Source organism: Oncorhynchus mykiss, chromosome 24 (genome assembly GCF_057628025.1).
Source record: "Oncorhynchus mykiss isolate SJ-2025 chromosome 24, ASM5762802v1, whole genome shotgun sequence".
In the NCBI taxonomy this organism is placed as follows: Eukaryota; Metazoa; Chordata; class Actinopteri; order Salmoniformes; family Salmonidae; genus Oncorhynchus; species Oncorhynchus mykiss.
In genome coordinates, this window is record NC_143045.1 from 43,348,689 (window position 1) to 43,370,000 (window position 21,312).

Below are 21,312 nucleotides of genomic sequence, written 5' to 3' on the forward strand. Positions count from 1 at the left end.
GGACCAGGCTTTTAGTTGTCTACAATACTGCCCAGTACTAGGACCAGGCTTTAATTGTCTACAATTACTGCCCAGTACTAGGACCAGGCTTTATCTGACTACAATACTGCCCAGTACCAGGCTTTATCTGACTACAATACTGCCCAGTACTAGGACCAGGCTTTTAGTTGTCTACAATACTGCCCAGTACTAGGACCAGGCTTTTAGTTGTCTACAATACTGCCCAGTACTAGGACCAGGCTTTTAGTTGTTTACAATACTGCCCAGTACTAGGACCAGGCTTTATCTGACTACAATACTGCCCAGTACTAGGACCAGGCTTTAATTGTCTACAATACTGCCCAGTACTAGGACCAGGCTTTAATTGTCTACAATACTGCCCAGTACTAGGACCAGGCTTTTAGTTGTCTACAATACTGCCCAGTACTAGGACCAGGCTTTATCTGTCTACAATACTGCCCAGTACCAGGCTTTATCTGTCTACAATACTGCCCAGTACTAGGACCAGGCTTTATCTGACTACAATACTGCCCAGTACCAGGCTTTATCTGACTACAATACTGCCCAGTACTAGGACCAGGCTTTTAGTTGTCTACAATACTGCCCAGTACTAGGACCAGGCTTTTAGTTGTCTACAATACTGCCCAGTACTAGGACCAGGCTTTTAGTTGTCTACAATACTGCCCAGTACTAGGACCAGGCTTTTAGTTGTCTACAATACTGCCCAGTACTAGGACCAGGCTTTTAGTTGTCTACAATACTGCCCAGTACTAGGACCAGGCTTTAGTTGTTTACAATACTGCCCAGTACTAGGACCAGGCTTTAGTTGTCTACAATACTGCCCAGTACTAGGACTAGAACTGCACTTCCATTCTCAACGATTCTCCTTAAAGTGCGCACTCGTTCACTACCCCTCATGGACTTATGTAGTGGTTACCTTGGTTAGAGTGAGTTTACAGTTCTACCCGGATTTCTGTGAGGGCGGAGTGAGCAAGTGCACACTTGGTTGAGAGGGGTGTAGGGTATGACACAGGGTTTTAGTCTGGGTCTCACCCTCTGGTTCAGGTCGCGACCCCAGGGAGGTGACCTGGAAGGGGCGGTAGGGTTTCCCTTCGGAGACAGGAAGCTCCACACTCTCCTCTGATGACACGGTAACGTCCGGCTGAGACTCTGAGATAGACGACAGGAACTGGTCCATGTCTGCCCTCTGCTCCTGAAGCAACTCATCTAGGAGGACAGGAAGTGAGGAGGAGGAGAGATGAAAATCATGGGAATCGTTTTATCTGTCACTTTGTAAAGAAAAAGGTGTAGACGAACAGTGAATTGCTTACTTACTTCCCAACAATTAAAAAATATATATTTGAAAACTAATAACATGAGAAATAAATCCACAATGAATAATGATAACTTGTCTATATATACACGGGGTACCAGTACTGAGGTGATGTGCAGGGGAATGAGGTAGTTGAGGTAGATATGTGCATATAGATAGGGATAAAGTGACTAGGCAACAGGATAGATAATAAACAGTAGATATGTGCATATAGATAGGGATAAAGTGACTAGGCGACAGGATAGATAATAAACAGTAGATATGTGCATATAGATAGGGATAAAGTGACTAGGCGACAGGATAGATAATAAACAGTAGATATGTGCATATAGATAGGGATAAAGTGACTAGGCGACAGGATAGATAATAAACAGTAGATATGTGCATATAGATAGGGATAAAGTGACTAGGCGACAGGATAGATAATAAACAGTAGATATGTGCATATAGATAGGGATAAAGTGACTAGGCGACAGGATAGATAATAAACAGTAGATATGTGCATATAGATAGGGATAAAGTGACTAGGCGACAGGATAGATAATAAACAGTAGATATGTGCATATAGATAGGGATAAAGTGACTAGGCAACAGGATAGATAATAAACAGTAGATATGTGCATATAGATAGGGATAAAGTGACTAGGCGACAGGATAGATAATAAACAGTAGATATGTGCATATAGATAGGGATAAAGTGACTAGGCGACAGGATAGATAATAAACAGTAGATATGTGCATATAGATAGGGATAAAGTGACTAGGCGACAGGATAGATAATAAACAGTAGATATGTGCATATAGATAGGGATAAAGTGACTAGGCGACAGGATAGATAATAAACAGTAGATATGTGCATATAGATAGGGATAAAGTGACTAGGCGACAGGATAGATAATAAACAGTAGATATGTGCATATAGATAGGGATAAAGTGACTAGGCAACAGGATAGATAATAAACAGTAGCAGTTATTATTTAATACGTTTTTTAAAAAGTGCAAGAAGGGCCATTGCAGATAGTTAAAAAGTTAACCAATAACTACCCAGACTAACTATTTAACCGTTTTATGACTTGGGGGTGGAAACTGTTCAAGGTCTTGTTGGTTCCAGATTTGGTGCATCGGTACCGCTTGCCATGAGGTGCAGAGAGAATAGTTCACGACTAGTGTGGCTGGAGTCGTTGACAATCTTTTAGGGCCTTCCTCTGACACCGCCTGGTATAGAGGTCCTGGATTGCAGGCTACCCTCTGTAGCGCCTTGTGGCCGAAATGCCGAGCAGCTACCATACCAAGAGGAGACGCAGCCAGTCAAGATGCTCCCGATGGTGCAGCTGTAGAACTCAGAACATTTTCATCCTCCTGACGGGTAAGAGATGTTGCTGTGCCTTCTTCTTCTGTGTTGGTGTGTAGGTATTAATATGAATTCCTTAGTGATGTGGACCCCCTGAGAAACTTCACGCTCTCGACCCGCTTTACTGCAGCCTTGTTGATGTGGATGGGGGCGCGTTCGGCCTTCATTTTCCTGTAGATCAGCTCCTTTTGTCTTGCCGACATTGAGGGAGAGGTCGTTGTCCTGGCACCACACTGTCAGGTCTCTGACCTCCTCCCTGTAGACCGACTCATCGTCGTCGGTGATCAGGCCTACCACCGTTGTTGTCCTGGCACCACACTGTCAGGTCCCTGACCTCCTCCCTGTAGACCGACTCATCGTCGTCGGTGATCAGGCCTACCACTGTTGTTGTCCTGGCACCACACGACCAGGTCTCTGATCTCCTCCCTGTAGACCGACTCATCGTCGTCGGTGATCAGGCCTACCACTGTTGTTGTCCTGGCACCACACTGTCAGGTCTCTGACCTCCTCCCTGTAGACCGACTCATCGTCGTCGGTGATCAGGCCTACCACTGTTGTTGTCCTGGCACCACACTGTCAGGTCTCTGACCTCCTCCCTGTAGACCGTCTCATCGTCGTCGGTGATCAGGCCTACCACCGTTGTTGTCCTGGCACCACACTGTCAGGTCTCTGACCTCCTCCCTGTAGACCGTCTCATCGTCGTCGGTGATCAGGCCTACCACTGTTGTTGTCCTGGCACCACACTGTCAGGTCTCTGACCTCCTCCCTGTAGACCGACTCATCGTCGTCGGTGATCAGGCCTACCACTGTTGTTGTCCTGGCACCACACTGTCAGGTCTCTGACCTCCTCCCTGTAGGCCGACTCATCGTCGTCGGTGATCAGGCCTACCACTGTTGTTGTCCTGGCACCACACTGTCAGGTCTCTGACCTCCTCCCTGTAGACCGTCTCATCGTCGTCGGTGATCAGGCCTACCACTGTTGTTGTCCTGGCACCACACTGTCAGGTCTCTGACCTCCTCCCTGTAGACCGTCTCATCGTCGTCGGTGATCAGGCCTACCACCGTTGTTGTCCTGGCACCACACTGTCAGGTCTCTGACCCCCTCCCTGTAGGCTGACTCATCGTCGTCGGTGATCAGGCCTACCACTGTTGTTGTTGTCAGCAAACTTAATGATGGTTTTGGCCTCGCAGTCGTGGATGAACAGGGAGTACAGAAGGGGACAAGTGCACACTCCTGAGGGGCCCTCGTCTTAGTGTGCTCTTGCCTACCCTTACCACCTGGGGGGGCGGCCCGTCAGGAAGTCCAGGATCCAGTTGCAGAGGGAGGCGTTTAGTCCCAGGGTCCTTAGCTTAGTGATGAGCTTGGAGGGCACTATGGTGTTGAACGCTGAGCTGTAGTCATTGAACAGCATTCTCACATAGGTGTTCCTTTTGTCCAGGTGGGAAAGGGCAGTGTGGAGTGATATAGAGATTGTGTCATCTGTAGATTTTGTTGGGGTGGTATTTGACCTTTATTTCAACAGGGAATCCCATTGAGACCCAGGTCTCTTTTACAAGGGAGCCCTGCGTTTTACAATTGACACATTTGATAGAATTACAAGCAACAGATAAAATACAACAAAACATTTCTAAAATACAAAATCATAGATAATACCCTGAGCGCCACCAGAATATCTGATCTGTTCTAGCAGTGGGGCGCATCAGAACTAAAAACCCAATTGGCTGGCCAACCAGGGCGGAAAAGGCTGGCCAACCAGGGCGGAAAAGGCTGTTCAACCTGGACAGAAAAGGCTGTTCAACCTCGAGGCACCTCAACAGTTAACCAACGCTGCAAATGTGTTTTGAAACGCTTGACTTTAATGAGGTCAAACCTTTTGATACGTATGTGAATTGTAGTGGATCCAGGGTGTCTGGGATGACGGTGTTGTTGTGAGACATGACCAGCCTTTCGAAAGAATTTCATGGCTATAGATGCGAGTTTTAATGGGGCGGTTGTCATTTAGGCCGGTTACCTTGGTGGTCTTGGGCACAAGGACTATGGTGGTCTGTTTAAAACATGTAGATATTATAGACAGAGTCAGGGAGAGGTTGAAAATGTCTGTGAAGACACTGCTGGTCAACGCATTCTCCGAGTACGCATTCTGGCAATCCAACGAATTGGCGCGGGCACTAGAACAGTCTGCAGCACCCGGCCTCACCCTACTAGAATCTGAAGTCAAATGTCTACTGTCTGCTGATGATCTGGTGCTTCTGTCACCAACCAAGGAGGGCCGACAGCAGCACCTAGATCTTCTGCACAGATTCTGCCAGACCTGGACAGCAAATCTCAGTAAGACCAAAATAATGGTGTTCCAAAAAAGGTCCAGTCACCAGGACCATAAAATTCGACATACCAATTAGGATCTGGCTAAAAATACTTGAATCTATCCCATTGCCCTTTATGGTTGTGAGGTCTGGGGTCCGCTCACCAACCAAGAATTCACAGAATGGGACAAACACCAAATTGAGACTCTGCATGCAGATTCTGCAAAAATATCCCGTGTACAACGTAGAACACCAAATAATGCATGCAGAGCAGAATTAGGCCGATACCCACTAATTATCAAAATCCAAAAAAGAGACATTAAATTCTACAACGACCTAAAAGGAAGTGATTCCCAAACCTTCCATAACAAAGCCATCACCTACAGAGAGATGAACCTGGAGAAGAGTCCCCTAAGCAAGCTGGTTCTGGGGCTCTGTTCACAACCACAAACACACCCCACAGAGCCCCAGGATAGAAACACAATTAGACCCAACCAAATCATGAGAAAACAAAAAGATAATTACTTTACACATTGGAAAGAATTAACAAAAAAACAGAGCAAACTAGAATGCTATTTGGCCCTAAACAGAGAGTACACAGCGGCAGAATACCCGACCACTGTGACTGACCCAAACCTAAGGAAAGCTTTGACTATGTACAGACTCAGTGAGCATAGCCTTGCTATTGAGAAAGGCCGCCGTAGGCAGACATGTCTCTCAAGAGAAAACAGCCTAGGCTATGTGCACACTGCCCACAAAATGAGGTGGAAACTGAGCTGCACTTCCTAACCTCCTGCCAAATGTATGACCATATTAGAGACACATATTTCCCTCAGATTACACAGATCCACAAAGAATTAGAAAACAAACCCAATTTTGATAAACTCCCATATCTACTGGGTGAAATACCACAGTGTTCCATCACAGCAGCAAGATTTGTGACCTGTTGCCACGAGAAAAGGGCAACCAGTGAAGAACAAACACCATTGTAAATATAAATAACAATTTATGTTGATTTATTTTCCCTTTTTTACTTTAACTATGACATTTTAATATCTTTATTATTTTGGAGCTTCTGTGAGCGTAATGTTTACTGTTCATTTTTATTGTTTATTTCACTTTATATATTATCTACTTCACTTGCTTTGGCAATGTTAACATATGTTTCCCATGACAATAAAGACCCTTGAATTGAATTGATAGAGAGAGAGAGGGATACAGAGATACAGAGGGAGAGAGCTAGAGACAAACACACAGATACAGAGGGAGAGAGCTAGAGACAGATACAGAGGGAGAGAGAGCTAGAGACAGACACACAAACACAGAGGGAGAGAGCTAGAGACAGACACACAGACAGAGGGAGAGAGCTAGAGACAGACACACAGACAGAGGGAGAGAGCTAGAGACAGACACACAGACACAGAGGGAGAGAGCTAAATACAGACAGAGAGAGAGAGAGAGCTAGAGACAGACACACAGACACAGAGGGAGAGAGCTAGAGACAGACACACAGACACAGAGAGAGAGAGCTAGAGACAGACACACAGACACAGAGGGAGAGAGCTAGAGACAGACACACAGACAGAGAGAGAGAGAGAGAGAGAGAGAGAGAGAGAGAGAGAGAGAGCTAGAGACAGACACACAGACACAGAGCTAGAGACAGACACACAGACACAGAGGGAGAGAGCTAGAGACAGACACACAGATACAGAGGGAGAGAGCTAGAGACAGACACACAGAGACAGAGAGAAAGAGAAACAGCACTGTACTGTGACCCAGTTCTGTCAAAGCATCCCACTTTAATCTACAGTAGATGCACACCCCACACACCCCACACACACACGCCACACACACACACACACACCTCTTTTACAAATCTAAATCAAAAATGACAAACATCTAGAGACGCAGCAGGAAGACATTTCAGATCCCCAAACCTCCCTGCTCCTCTCATTTCGTTTCCTCTCATCTTGTATACGTTTTGAGTTCACAGTCAAACGGAACACAGACCAAATGTTGCAGAGTTATGCGGGTTTAGTTTCCCAAGCTGAGACACACTGAGAAGCATAACTAATACACTGTTCTGTATTTATGCTATGAAGCTCCATTACCTCCTCATTACCTGCTCAGCCACAGACAGACAGAGAGGAATTTACTAATATATTAGACCAGGTCCCTGGATGTAATTTGGGCCGGGGTTTTCCTGTGATTTGATGTTCAAAACATATCGCTCAACCGGCCTATTTTTGTTATTTCTACAGTCTCCTGACCCAATGAGGAAGACTACAGAACGCATGGCGAGCCTTCATCACTAAGGAGGTTTCCTCCGAGGGGTATGAGCAGACTGTCATCCCGAGTGAGCGGAGAGACCGCCATAACGAGTCAACGTTGACTCGTTATGGCGGTCTCTCCGCTCACTCGGGATGACAGTCTGCTCATACCCCTCGGAGGAAACCTCCTTAGTGATGAAGGCTCGCCATGCGTTCTGTAGTCTTCCTCATTGGGTCAGGAGACTGTAGAAATCGTCCCGGCAGTCCGGCGGCAGGGATGGCAAAGAGCCGGTGAGACGCCTTGAATGAAGAGTGAACTGTGCTGCCTGCCTTCGGAGGGCCTTCTCATCTCCTGCCGTTGACCACATCCTCCTGTTCAAGTGGTTCAGTCTTGACTGTTGGGAGGCTAGAAACAACTAAATGTTCCAAAACTTGTCAAAAATCATAGCACAGACGTATAATGTCATATAGCTGTTTTATTTGATTCCTTTTCCTTTTATTTGATTCCTGTTCCTTTTGTTTGATTCCTGTTCATTTTATTTGATTCCTGTTCATTTTATTTGATTCCTGTTCCTTTTGTTTGATTCCTGTTCCTTTTGTTTGATTCCTGTTCATTTTATTTGATTCCTGTTCATTTTATTTGATTCCTGTTAATTTTATTTGATTCCTGTTCCTTTTGTTTGATTCCTTTTCCTTTTGTTTGATTCCTGTTCATTTTATTTGATTCCTGTTCATTTTATTTGATTCCTGTTCATTTTATTTGATTCCTGTTCATTTTGTTTGATTCCTGTTCCTTTGATTTGATTCCTGTTCCTTTGATTTGATTCCTGTTCATTTTATTGGATTGCCTCAGTACTTTGGCAAGTAAGTATGTTTTAAACGTCCCTCTTTGGGTTGGATGTGTCAATGTGTAGTTCCTACATGCATCATCTATGAGCAGAATTACTGTCTTAACTCAATTAGCCACGAAACCTCTAGTTTGAAAAGGACTGTTTTCTGGAAGCTGTGCAGTTCATTTTCCCATACTTTTCCATCCTGGTTGGCCGGCCCCCTCCGTCCTGGTTGGCCAGCGTGTGTGTGTGTGTGTGTGTGTGTGTGTGTGTGTGTGTGCGTACGCGTACAGCACTCACCAATCTCATCCTGGATCTCCTCGGCAACGTAGGGAACCTTGTAGAGCAGAGACAGACTCTGGTTCATCCTCTCCTCGATCACACGTAGGTGGGTCATCACCTGAGATAGGACACACACGGCTGTGACTTCGTGACAATGATCGCACAAACAGCCGCTCACTAATTTGACAGTTCTAACACAGTCACACCTCCGACACCGTCAAAACACACCAGCTGAGTGTTGCCTATTGTAGGATTACGCTTGATCTGATTTAATCTAGGCCCTACCTTCCACTTGATGTTTGACAAACAGCCTAGTTCTACAATTACATAGAGATTTCTCTCCACCAGTGAGTCTGCCCTTCTGAGCTGAAGAGACAGACGGGGACAGCGAGACCATCGATTCTCAATGGGCTATCAGCAGGACAATAGACGCTTGCTGAGTTTAGGGACTTTAAATGTATTAATGGATGTTTGCCAGGCATGTCACTTCTCCCGTCTCTTTGCACAGCCCACCACATGCACTGTTCTGTAACCATATCTAGATAGATCCATAACGAAGTACTACGGGAAAAAATTTCACTGAATGACAGAAATATTGGAAAAAAGTAGGCTAATGAAAACAAGTTGTTGCTTACTGAAACTCCCAAAGTCATCCAATTGTTTTGAAGAAATAGCCTACCCGCGTGTGGTCAACTATTTCAGCACCGTTTCACACTGCTCTGAGACAAGCATGGGGGACTGGTTTTGATAAATCAATCAGATCTCCGTTTGGGTATTGGTTAGACTAGAATTAGGGTGTGGAAATGTTAAGATTATTTTTCTTTTCACTTGCAGTCACTTAGAAGCCTAGGCCTACCTCCTGACCAGTCACGTTGTACAGCGCCATATTGACCTAATAAAACCCTGAGTCCATAGGCTACTGTCAAATGGATTTCAGTTTTTTTTTGTAGTAGAGAAACACCATAATATTCATCAATTGAATTAAGCAACATTTCATTTCTAACAGAAACTGCACATAATCAATAATCAACATAATCAATAATCAACATAATCAATCATCAACATAATCAATAATCAACATAATCAATATAGTCTGTTCTAACAAAAGAGGTTTTAAATTCTCTAGCACGGCCGATATTAAAAACAATCAAATGCATTTGTGAATTTAAAAAAAAAATCGCTTTAGCCGACATGTTTTGGTTAATTAATAGTTTAATTATTCAAGGCTCTCTGTGTTATTATGTTTTATAACTAAAGTTATTGACTGTATTTAATGACACGGATGACTTGTATTCTGTGTGATGACAAATGAATGAATGACTGATGGATATCCTGTATATTGCCAGTTTATGCCAGTATGTAACTCTAAAACAGCTACTGTAAACAGGACTCTTCCATCTACAGAGCCATGTCATTTCAATAACTTCATTTCAATTAAAAATAATCCACCTGTCCCTGACTTTTCTTCAACAAATACATTAACTTTACACTCTTGCAGAAGACCTACACTGAGAGATAAATATCATGAACTTTACACTCTTGCAGAAGACCTACACTGAGAGATAAATATCATGAACTTTACACTCTTGCAGAAGACCTACACCGAGAGATAAATATCATGAACTTTACACTCTTGCAGAAGACCTACACTGAGATAAATATCATGAACTTTACACTCTTGCAGAAGACCTACATTGAGAGATAAATATCATGAAAGGCTAATACCTTGAGCATTTCATCCTCAAAGCACCATGATGGTCTGATGCACTATATGTACAATAACTGTAGAATAGCCGGGACCCAACCAGTAGCCTGCCAACCAGTAGCCTGCCAACCAGTAGCCTGCCAACCAGTAGCCAGCCAACCAGTAGCCAGCCAACCAGTAGCCAGCCAACCAGTAGCCAGCCAACCAGTAGCCAGCCAACCAGTAGCCAGCCAACCAGTAGCCAGCCAACCAGTAGCCAGCCAACCAGTAGCCAGCCTAATAAATGCATTTAATATACACAATCACAAATAAATCCGTTCACATATTTTGTTTAGGAAGGTCATAAAAAAAACATGATGCTAACAATTTATTTCAAAAGAACAGAACGTTTTCAGATTTACCTGTGCTATATTAGAGAAGGTTATGGCTGTGCCTTGTCAATTAAACGAAATAGTTAATTTAGCAGACATCACATGCTTACATTCCCCAGCCCTATACAATAGAAACAGGATCGAATATAACGGAATACAGCAGAAAGGAGATTTGCCCCCAGATGGGTTTTGAAATCTGCCTCCAGATGGGTTTTGAAATCTGCCTCCAGATGGGTTTTGAAATCTGCCTCCAGATGGGTTTTGAAATCTGCCTCCAGATGGGTTTTGAAATCTGCCTCCAGATGGGTTTTGAAATCTGCCTCCAGATGGGTTTTGAAATCTGCCTCCAGATGGGTTTTGAAATCTGCCTCCAGATGGGTATTGAAATCTGCCTCCAGATGGGTATTGTCATCAGTAGGCATGTAGCTGGGGTTATTCTAGGAAAACATTACATTTTGAAACAGAGACCATCTGTAAAATATTTTGTGTTGTTTGGTAAAACTAGGTTCATTAAAAACCTTGGAATATGCTCTTCCTGATCGGTTACAGCAATCATAATGTCTGAACCCCTGACAGCAATCACAAAGTCTAGAGGATCATTTGGAATAGTAAACAAACACCAACAAGCTTCTCAAAGATGCCCTCTGGGGGGGGGGGGGACTAGCATTAATGGCCACAATGGATGACAGTAAAATACTATGACATCATGCAAGCTGTGCAGCAGTATGACAACTTTTAAAGGAATAGCCACTGTAGGAATGGACAGAGAGCCGGGTTAATCCCAGGCACTCCAATAACTGTTACGGTTATATAAAACAGACCACAACGCCAGCCCTCACAAAGCACCAAGGCTTTTCTTAGAATGTACTTTGGAGTCACATGTCAAATTCACACAAGAAAAGAGACTTCAAAGCTCACAATGTTCCAGTCTGTTTGGCTTGTGCAGAGCTGAATGTCGCTAGAACGTCAGGGGGATTTGATGGCTGAAGAGAGAATTTACAGCTGCTGATAAACAGGATGTAGAGAAGAGAAATAAACAACTCCAACAAGATGACCTACAGAAATCAGCTTCCCATGACAGAACTCTGGTTCACTGTAGATCACTCCATCCTTCTTGAAAGATTAGTGGAATCTGTGTGGGTAGCTGGACAGGTAGGATGACTGACAGTGAAGGTGAACAGGTGGTCACGGATCAGGTGATAGAGGAATGGATGAGACTGAGGAAGGAATTCCGTTAACCATCAATTGGTTTATTTACCCCACAAAGTGGTATATTTACTGGGTAGGCTGTGGTGGATTCATGGACGCACAGAACTTCTGGATTAGACGGAGTAAAGGAAGAGAAAGCAGCGAGATCGGGGCGATGGCGATTTCCTCCCTTTATGGAGTTGAGATCTGTCTGACATTTCCACCTGACCTAATTAAAGCACCCCTAACCCAGCTGAGCAAGTGGCCATGAATAAAAGGATTCTTCCACCAACTCCATGGGCCTTTTCTACAGCCACCCCAGAAATGTGTTAAATTCCACACTCCTCAAAAAGGCTCATTGCTCCCCGTCCTCTGTCATCTCAGGGAGAGGAATTAGTCGGGCAACTGGCCGGATATATGTCCGGTTCTTCACCTGGATCTCCACTGATCTAACACGACCATCGGTCCCAGGCATAGTCTTAGTTATACGGCCCATCGGCCAGGAGGCTCGAGGCAGCTGAGGGTCCACTATCATTACTACTTGGCCAGTTTCCAGGCTGGCCATTTCTCTCCACCATTTCCCTCTGTGCTGTATGCTTGGTAGGTAATCCTGAATGAATCGGGCCCAGAAATGGTCAGGCAAGATCTGGCTGTGTCGCCACCGGCGTCTGCCAACGAGGTTGGTATCAGCATACATGGCTTGAGGAAGTGACGCATCTCGGCGTCCCATCAAGGGCATATTCGGTGTAACCGGATCGGGGTCAGCGATGTCTGCAAAGAGATATCCCAAGGGTTTGGAGTTCAGTATCCCTTCCACCTCTATCGGGACGGTCCGCAAGACAGTTTCTGTGACAGTTTGGTCCCGCAGGACGACTCGTAAGGCCGTCTTTACGGATTTGATCTCTCGCTCCCATGTTCCTCCAAAATGAAGAGCTCCTGGAGGGTTACATTTGAATGAGATTCGTTGGTCCATCAGCTGATCCTGGAGGCTGGGTTCCATGGCTTGGAAGGCTTCCTCCAACCTGGTTTTTCCTGCCTTGAAGTTCGTACCTCTGTCAGCCAGGATCTCGTAGGGTTTCCTTCGTCGGGAGATAAACCGCCGCAGGGCCATGAGGAAGGCTTCAGTACCCAAACTCTCCAGTCGGTCCAGGTGGACACATCTGGTTGTCAAACACTTGAATAGAATGCCCCAGCGCTTTTCCACTCAACGACCTAGCTTGATTGTCAAGAGGCCCCAGCAATCTACTCCTGTTGACCAGAAGGGGTGTTTGAGGAGGCGCATGTGAGCAGGGGGTAAAATCTGCCATTTTGGGGACAGTGGTTCCGGCCCGCCATCTCTGACATTCCACACAGGCGTATTGGTGCTTACGAATGGCTCCTCGTTCTCCAAGTATCCAGTACTTCCGCCTCATCTCCCCATAGACTCTCTGCCCTGGGTGGAGAAGCCTCTTATCATAACTCTTGATGAGGAGGCTGATAAATAGGGTGTCTGGAGTCAAGGATAATTGGGTGGATTGCATCGGGATCCAAGACTTCTGCTTGGCGCAGCCTCCCTCCGACTCTGATCACTCCGAGGATTGGGTCATATTCTGGAGCAAGAGAGAGAAGACGGCTGTCCTTAGCCACTTCCCTACCGGCTTTCAGAGCTTTTAGCTCCTCAGGGAAGTCTACTGCTTGTGCATGACGAGTAACGTCATCAGCAGGATTGTCTACATACCTCCAGTCCTGGACTTCTGTTAAGTCTTGGATTTTCGCAATGCGAGTTCCGACGAACACCTTATACCTGCAGGACTCCGACTTGATCCAGGTCAATACAGTGGTCGAATCACTCCAGTAAATGACCCTTTGGATTGGCAGGGTGAGCTCGGCTCGCAAGTTAGAGGCCAACTGGGCTCCGGAAAGGGCAGCGCTGAGTTACAGCCTAGGCATTGACAATTGCTTCTTAGGTGCGACCCTGGACCTGGCCATGACAAAGGAGACTTGGGTGTGGCCTGCCTTATCCTCCACTCTTAGATAGGAAACCGCCCCATAAGCTTGCTCCGAAGCGTCACAGAACACATGCAGTTACAGGCATGATCCCAGTTGGTCAGCACAGAGTGGTACATAACATCTTGGCATTTGGACTTCAGAGAGCTCCGTTAACTCTGTTTCCCAACAGATCCATCGTTCCACTAGGTGGATCGGTTCATCCCAGTCCCTCGGTCTGCCACAGGTCCTGGACTAAGACTTTGGTTCGGATTGTGTATGGCAGGATATACCCAAGGGGATCGTATTTACTGGCCAGGGTCCGATGGATGGTGCACAGTGTGGGTTTCGGTACTCAGGGCTGAGCGGTGCTTATACCCCAGGTTATCCGGTATGCAGCTCCACCTCAGTCCTAGCGTCGGCTCTTGTGGGTTAGCGCCAGACTGCGATAGCCATAGTTCACTGCTACTGGACTTGGCTTGTGGCAAGAGGTGCTGGATAACCTCCGCTCTGTCACTCGCCCACTGTCTGACCTCGAATCCCCCTTTGGACAGGAGATTCCGTACTTTATCAAGGAGTGCTTTCACTTCAGCTGTGGATGGGACACTCTGTAAGCAGTTATCCACATCACTGTCTGGGTGCTCCCGTGCGTGTCTCTGCAGAAAGACTATATAACACAGCAAGGACTGCAGGTGGTGCCAAATGGGAGTACCTGCCATTCATAAATTGTGGGCTCTGAGTCTCATTCCATATCTCGCCATATGAACCGGAGCAGTGTGGTGTCAGAAGGCAGTAAACGAATCTGATGAAAGATGGCTTTGATGTCTCCACTGATGGCTGTAGAGTGCTGCCGGAACCAGAGAAGGACAACGAGTAAGGAAGGACCTAAGGTTGGTCCGGGGAGTAGACAGTCATTCAGGCTTTGACCAGCAGCTTGGAATGAACAGTTGAAGACAAGTCTGTACTTCCCACCGTGTTGCTGGATTACATGGTGAGGGAGATACCAGGATTCGCTGAGCGGGTTTCCTTCTTCATGAGCTGTCACTTTGGTGACATAGCCTCACAAGGTAATGAAATTCAGCAAGCTCAGGATTCTTCACCAGGCGTCGCTCCGTTTCACGCAGTAGTAGGAGTACAGCCTGTGTCGTGGTTGCCAGAGGAGGATGGTTTGGTAGCAGTGAGGTCGCGTACCTCTGAACGCCATCCAGTTCAGTGGTGCTCTTCTCCAGGAGGTCTAATGCAGAGGAGTCATGTCTCGAGCGAGTGACCTCCTGTAGCTTCCGGTTGGAGAAGGTGTCCATCTTCCAGAGCATCTCTACATTACAAAGGAGGTCAGTGGCTGCACAAGGGGTTGGAGCTGGATTTCCTTGGTGAGAGGAGAGGACTTGCTGTGACTGTACAACTTGGGTGGAGAGAAGTAGATGGGCTGGACCTTGCACAGCCCAACCCAAGGACGTATGGATAGCAACGAGCCCTCCTTCTGGTCCAGCTCGTATAGGCTCAGTTGGGGTGACGAGATGTGGGTAGTCTGACACAATCAGGATGAGTGGTGCAACCCTGGCCAGGTTAGGAAGGGGCAATCCTCGGGGATTAGGATATTGTTTCTGTAGTACACTTACTGGGCAGGAGTGCTCTGGTGATGATATAGGCCACGTCCCGCTGTCCTGAAGGTGAAACGCAGAACCTTTCACTTGGATGACATCATGTCGCACCGTTCTGAGGTTAAGGGTCTCGGGGGTTCCCTCCAGGTTAAGCTGACAGGCGGCAGCCGGGAGAATGATTGTTCTTTCAGACCCATCATCTGGAACAGCAAATGTATGCGTGCTCCGCCCTTCTCTTTGCAGTGACCTTTACCACCTTCAACATGACCCTTGGAGATCGGTTCTGCTGGTCGAGGTAGAGCTCCTTTGTGGCTCCTACCATGACCATACTCTGCTCCTTCTGTGCTTGGGGAATTACATCATGCAACACTGAGATGGATTTCCTTACAGCGATTGCAGGGTTTCCTCAATGTGCAGGTCTCTGCCTTATGGCTATGGGCACACTTGTAGTATCGCTCACTTGTAGTTGGTAATTGGCGGAAAGGCGAAGGAGTGGTGATTTGTCCAGATGAAGGAGGAATGCTAACTTGTGTCACTGGTACAGAGGGCGTTGGCGGAGCGGCCTGTCCCCCGTGTTGGCTGTTGACCCCGGAGCCTCCGGGGACTGTGTGCCATGCTGTACCAGAGGAGCAGATTGGGAAAGGCAGACCAGTCAAGTCCATGTGGAAGGGTGGTCAGGTCAACTCCCTGTTTGTTCCTCTCCAGGAAGAATGAGACCATCCGCGCCTCCTTCAATTCCCTTCTGGCTTGACGCTGCTGTGCCAGGTCCTTGGCAATGAATTCCCGTTCCTGTAGAGCTCTACGGGTCAGCACATCCAATTGGTGACATTGTTCGTCAGCCTGTCGTTCCTCCTCAACCTGACGTTAATTTTCCTCCAATGCTAATAGGTTCATCCTCTCTTGTAGGACAGCGGTCTGTGAATCACTGAGGGATAGTGAATGGCGGTTGCCATGGCCACTTCCAAAGGGGTATCCATCCACTGGTCGAACACCCTCTCCGTCTAGAGTGCCTCGACGATTTCCCTTTAGTTAAGGGGTGAGCGGAGCCTGCCTCAGGAAGCTGATTGACTTGTGCGGTGGGAGTTACCTCCTCCATGGGTTCTTTCTGTGGACCACTTTCCCGTCCCAAAGCAGTTTCCGGTCCTTGGAGCGGATGGTTGATGGCTGAAACGTACAGTTGATCCATTGCCACTGAGCTCTGATGGGCTTGCATAATCCTTAAGATAACCAGGTGCTTGCCTGGTTCTTCTGGTGCTGCTGGTGGGTGAGGATGAAGTCCTCTTTGTTGCAAAGTCTTAGCTCCTGGATCTTTTATTTGATCCAAGACGTTTCCCTCAGCTGCTCTTTCCTCCTCTTTTCTTCCTTCCAGCGGAGACAATTCTTCCTTCTCCTCCATTTCAACTGTCTTTGGTTCAGTCATCATCCTGCTCGAAGGACCATTGAAAGATTAGTGGAATCTGTGTGGGTAGCTGGACAGGTAGGATGACTGACAGTGAAGGTGAACAGGTGGTCAGGTGACAGAGGAATGGATGAGACTGAGGCAGGAAGTCCTTTAACCATAAAGTGGTATATTTACTGGGTAGGCTGTGGTGGATTCATGGACGCACAGAACTTCTGGATTAGATGGAGTAAAGGAAGAGAAAGCAGCGAGATCGGGGCGATGGCGATTTCCTCCCTTTATGGAGTTGAGATCTGTCGGACATTTCCACCTCACCTAATTAACGTGCCCCTGGCCCAGCTGAGCAAGTGGCCATGAATTACAGGATTATTCCACCAACTCCATGGGGCTTTTCTACACTTCTAGAATCAGCTTCACATGACAAAACACTAGTTCACTGTAGATCACGCCATCCTTCTAGAATCAGCTTCCCATGACAGAACACTGGTTCTGTAGATCACTCCATCCTTCTAGAATCAGCTTCCCATGACAGAACACTGGTTCTGTAGATCACTCCATCCTTCTAGAATCAGCTTCCCATGACAGAACACTGGTTCTGTAGATCACTCCATCCTTCTAGAATCAGCTTCCCATGACAGAACACTGGTTCTGTAGATCACTCCATCCTTCTAGAATCAGCTTCCCATGACAGAACACTGGTTCTGTAGATCACTCCATCCTTCTAGAATCAGCTTCCCATGACAGAACACTGGTTCTGTAGATCACTCCATCCTTCTAGAATCAGCTTCCCATGACAGAACACTGGTTCTGTAGATCACTCCATCCTTCTAGAATCAGCTTCCCATGACAGAACACTGGTTCACTGTAGATCACTCCATCCTTCTAGAATCAGCTTCCCATGACAGAACACTGGTTCACTGTAGATCACTCCATCCTTCTAGAATCAGCCTCCCATGACAGAACACTGGTTCACTGTAGATCACGCCATCCTTCTAGAATCAGCTTCCCATGACAGAACACTGGTTCACTGTAGATCACGCCATCCTTCTAGAATCAGCTTCCCATGACAGAACACTGGTTCACTGTAGATCACTCCATCCTTCTAGAATCAGCTTCCCATGACAGAACACTGGTTCACTGTAGATCACTCCATCCTTCTAGAATCAGCCTCCCATGACAGAACACTGGTTCACTGTAGATCACGCCATCCTTCTAGAATCAGCTTCCCATGACAGAACACTGGTTCACTGTAGATCACTCCATCCTTCTAGAATCAGCTTCCCATGACAGAACACTGGTTCACTGTAGATCACTCCATCCTTCTAGAATCAGCTTCCCATGACAGAACACTGGTTCACTGTAGATCACTCCATCCTTCTAGAATCAGCTTCCCATGACAGAACACTGGTTCTGTAGATCACTCCATCCTTCTAGAATCAGCTTCCCATGACAGAACACTGGTTCACTGTAGATCACTCCATCCTTCTAGAATCAGCTTCCCATGACAGAACACTGGTTCACTGTAGATCACTCCATCCTTCTAGAATCAGCCTCCCATGACAGAACACTGGTTCACTGTAGATCACGCCATCCTTCTAGAATCAGCTTCCCATGACAGAACACTGGTTCACTGTAGATCACGCCATCCTTCTAGAATCAGCTTCCCATGACAGAACACTGGTTCACTGTAGATCACTCCATCCTTCTAGAATCAGCTTCCCATGACAGAACACTGGTTCACTGTAGATCACTCCATCCTTCTAGAATCAGCCTCCCATGACAGAACACTGGTTCACTGTAGATCACGCCATCCTTCTAGAATCAGCTTCCCATGACAGAACACTGGTTCACTGTAGATCACTCCATCCTTCTAGAATCAGCTTCCCATGACAGAACACTGGTTCACTGTAGATCACTCCATCCTTCTAGAATCAGCTTCCCATGACAGAACACTGGTTCACTGTAGATCACGCCATCCTTCTAGAATCAGCTTCCCATGACAGAACACTGGTTCTGTAGATCACTCCATCCTTCTAGAATCAGCTTCCCATGACAGAACACTGGTTCACTGTAGATCACTCCATCCTTCTAGAATCAGCTTCCCATGACAGAACACTGGTTCACTGTAGATCACGCCATCCTTCTAGAATCAGCTTCCCATGACAGAACACTGGTTCACTGTAGATCACTCCATCCTTCTAGAATCAGCTTCCCATGACAGAACACTGGTTCACTGTAGATCACTCCATCCTTCTAGAATCAGCTTCCCATGACAGAACACTGGTTCACTGTAGATCACTCCATCCTTCTAGAATCAGCTTCCCATGACAAAACACTGTTTCACTGTAGATCACTCCATCCTTCTAGAATCAGCCTCCCATGACAGAACACTGGTTCACTGTAGATCACTCCATCCTTCTAGAATCAGCCTCCCATGACAGAACACTGGTTCACTGGAGATCACTCCATCCTTCTAGAATCAGCTTCCCATGACAGAACACTGGTTCACTGTAGATCACTCCATCCTTCTAGAATTCCTGTATTAGCATGAATGGCAACGCTCCTGTTGTTAAAGACAAATTACATAATGGCCTCTCTCCCTCCCTATTTCATCCTCTCTCTCTCTTTATGATGGTCTCGCTCACTTCTGTCTGGTCAGTAATGATGGGGGTTGTCTGTAATAGGCAACGGGGCATAGAGTACCTGTTCAGGGTTAGGGGTCAGGGTGTGTACCTGTTCAGGGTTAGGGGTCAGGGTGTGTACCTGGGACTTCATCTGGGCAGCCTTCTCAGGGTCGACAGCCAGTACGTGTTGGTAGTGGCGGATGGTGTGCTGACGGTCCTTGTTCTCCGCGCGCACATACCGCCTCAGAGCCTGCAGGATACGGTGGGGCTGGGGGAGGAGTGGAGAGAGGGAGAGGGGGGAGGAGGAGAGAAAAAGGGGGAGGAGGGGGAGAGAGGGAGAGGGGGGAGGAGGAGAGAAGAGGGGGGAGGAGGGGGAGAGAGTGCGGAGGGGGGAGGGAGAAGAGAGAGAGGGGGGTTAGAACATCAATTTGATTCTACCATAGGCAGTAGTGTGACACATGAGACTAGAGGACAGGAAGGAGAGAGAGAATAGGGTTAGGGTGCCATTTGGGAAACACCCAGAGAGTGAGGACATGTGTCCAGGCAGCCTGAGGACCACATGATATTAGATTAGACCTATAAAACGTGGAACAGGGATTATATGGAGGATGACTGGTATTAGATAAAACATGGAACAGGGATTATATGGAGGATGACTGGTATTAGATAAAACATGGAACAGGGATTATATGGATTTGACTGGTATTAGATAAAACATGGAACAGGGATTATATGGAGGATGACTGGTATTAGATAAAACGTGGAACAGGGATTATATGGAGGATGACTGGTATTAGATAAAACATGGAACAGGGATTATATGGAGGATGACTGGTATTAGATAAAACATGGAACAGGGATTATATGGAGGATGACTGGTATTAGATAAAACATGGAACAGGGATTATATGGAGGATGACTGGTATTAGATAAAACATGGAACAGGGATTATATGGAGAATGACTGGTATTAGATAAAACATGGAACAGGGATTATATGGAGGTGACTGGTATTAGATAAAACATGGAACAGGGATTATATGGAGGTGACTGGTATTAGATAAAACATGGAACAGGGATTATATGGAGGATGACTGGTATTAGATAAAACATGGAACAGGGATTATATGGAGGTGACTGGTATTAGATAAAACATGGAACAGGGATTATATGGAGGATGACTGGTATTAGATAAAACATGGAACAGGGATTATATGGAGGTGACTGGTATTAGATAAAACATGGAACAGGGATTATATGGAGGTGACTGGTATTAGATAAAACATGGAACAGGGATCATATGGAGGATGACTGGCATTAGATAAAACATGGAACAGGGATTATATGGAGGATGACTGGTATTAGATAAAACGTGGAACAGGGATTATATGGAGGATGACTGGTATTAGATAAAACATGGAAGAGGGATTATATGGAGGATGACTGGTATTAGATAAAACATGGAACAGGGATTATATGGAGGATGACTGGTATTAGATAAAACATGGAACAGGGATTATATGGAGGATGACTGGTATTAGATAAAACATGGAACAGGGATTATTTGGAGGATGACTGGTATTAGATAAAACATGGAACAGGGATCATATGGAGGATGACTGATGAAGGATTCCATGGGTGTTGTCTGTAACCTACCCTCGGTGGGTCAGCCTGCAGGGCGGCTAGGTAGTTCTCCAGCGCCAGGCGGCGGCGGTCGTTGAGCATGGCCTCTACCCGAGCCAGGTGGGTCTCAACCAGCTGCTGCTTTTCACTGGCTGCCTCCTCTTCCAGAGACTCTACCGTGGCCTGGAAGTGCTGAAGGGGACACAGCATAGTGAGATAGGGCACTCATCCCTAACCCCTACCCTATCCCCTAACCAAAATGTATTTCTCTGTTACGGTCTCCAGAGGACTGACTATATCTCTGTTACGGTCTCCAGAGGACTGACTATATCTCTGTTACGGTCTCCAGAGGACTGACTATATCTCTGTTACAGTATCCAGAGGACTCTGCCCGGGCAGAGCCCTCCACCTCTCTGCCCGGGCAGAGCCCTCCACCTCTCTGCCCGGGCAGAGCCCTCCACCTCTCT

General features: G+C 46.5%; 1 protein-coding gene across 50 annotated transcripts in view; it reads right to left on the reverse strand.

Moving 5' to 3' along the window:
• Positions 1 to 21,312, reverse strand: part of aplp2 (amyloid beta precursor like protein 2) — a 142,852-nt gene that overhangs the window by 28,069 nt on the left and 93,471 nt on the right. For 24 of the 50 annotated variants that reach the window (XM_090219046.1, XM_090219036.1, XM_090219035.1 and 21 more), the window contains 4 exons: positions 20,879 to 21,037; positions 19,333 to 19,491; positions 8,389 to 8,488; positions 1,054 to 1,227 (listed from right to left, as the gene is read on the reverse strand). In XM_090219046.1, the coding sequence (XP_090075172.1) occupies positions 1,054 to 1,227; positions 8,389 to 8,488; positions 19,333 to 19,491; positions 20,879 to 21,037 (592 nt within the window). Of the gene's footprint in view, positions 1 to 1,053; positions 1,228 to 8,388; positions 8,489 to 19,302; positions 19,492 to 20,878; positions 21,038 to 21,312 lie in introns of all 50 variants that reach the window. The other 26 variants (XM_090219026.1, XM_036961448.2, XM_090219021.1 and 23 more) reach the window with 2 other exon arrangements.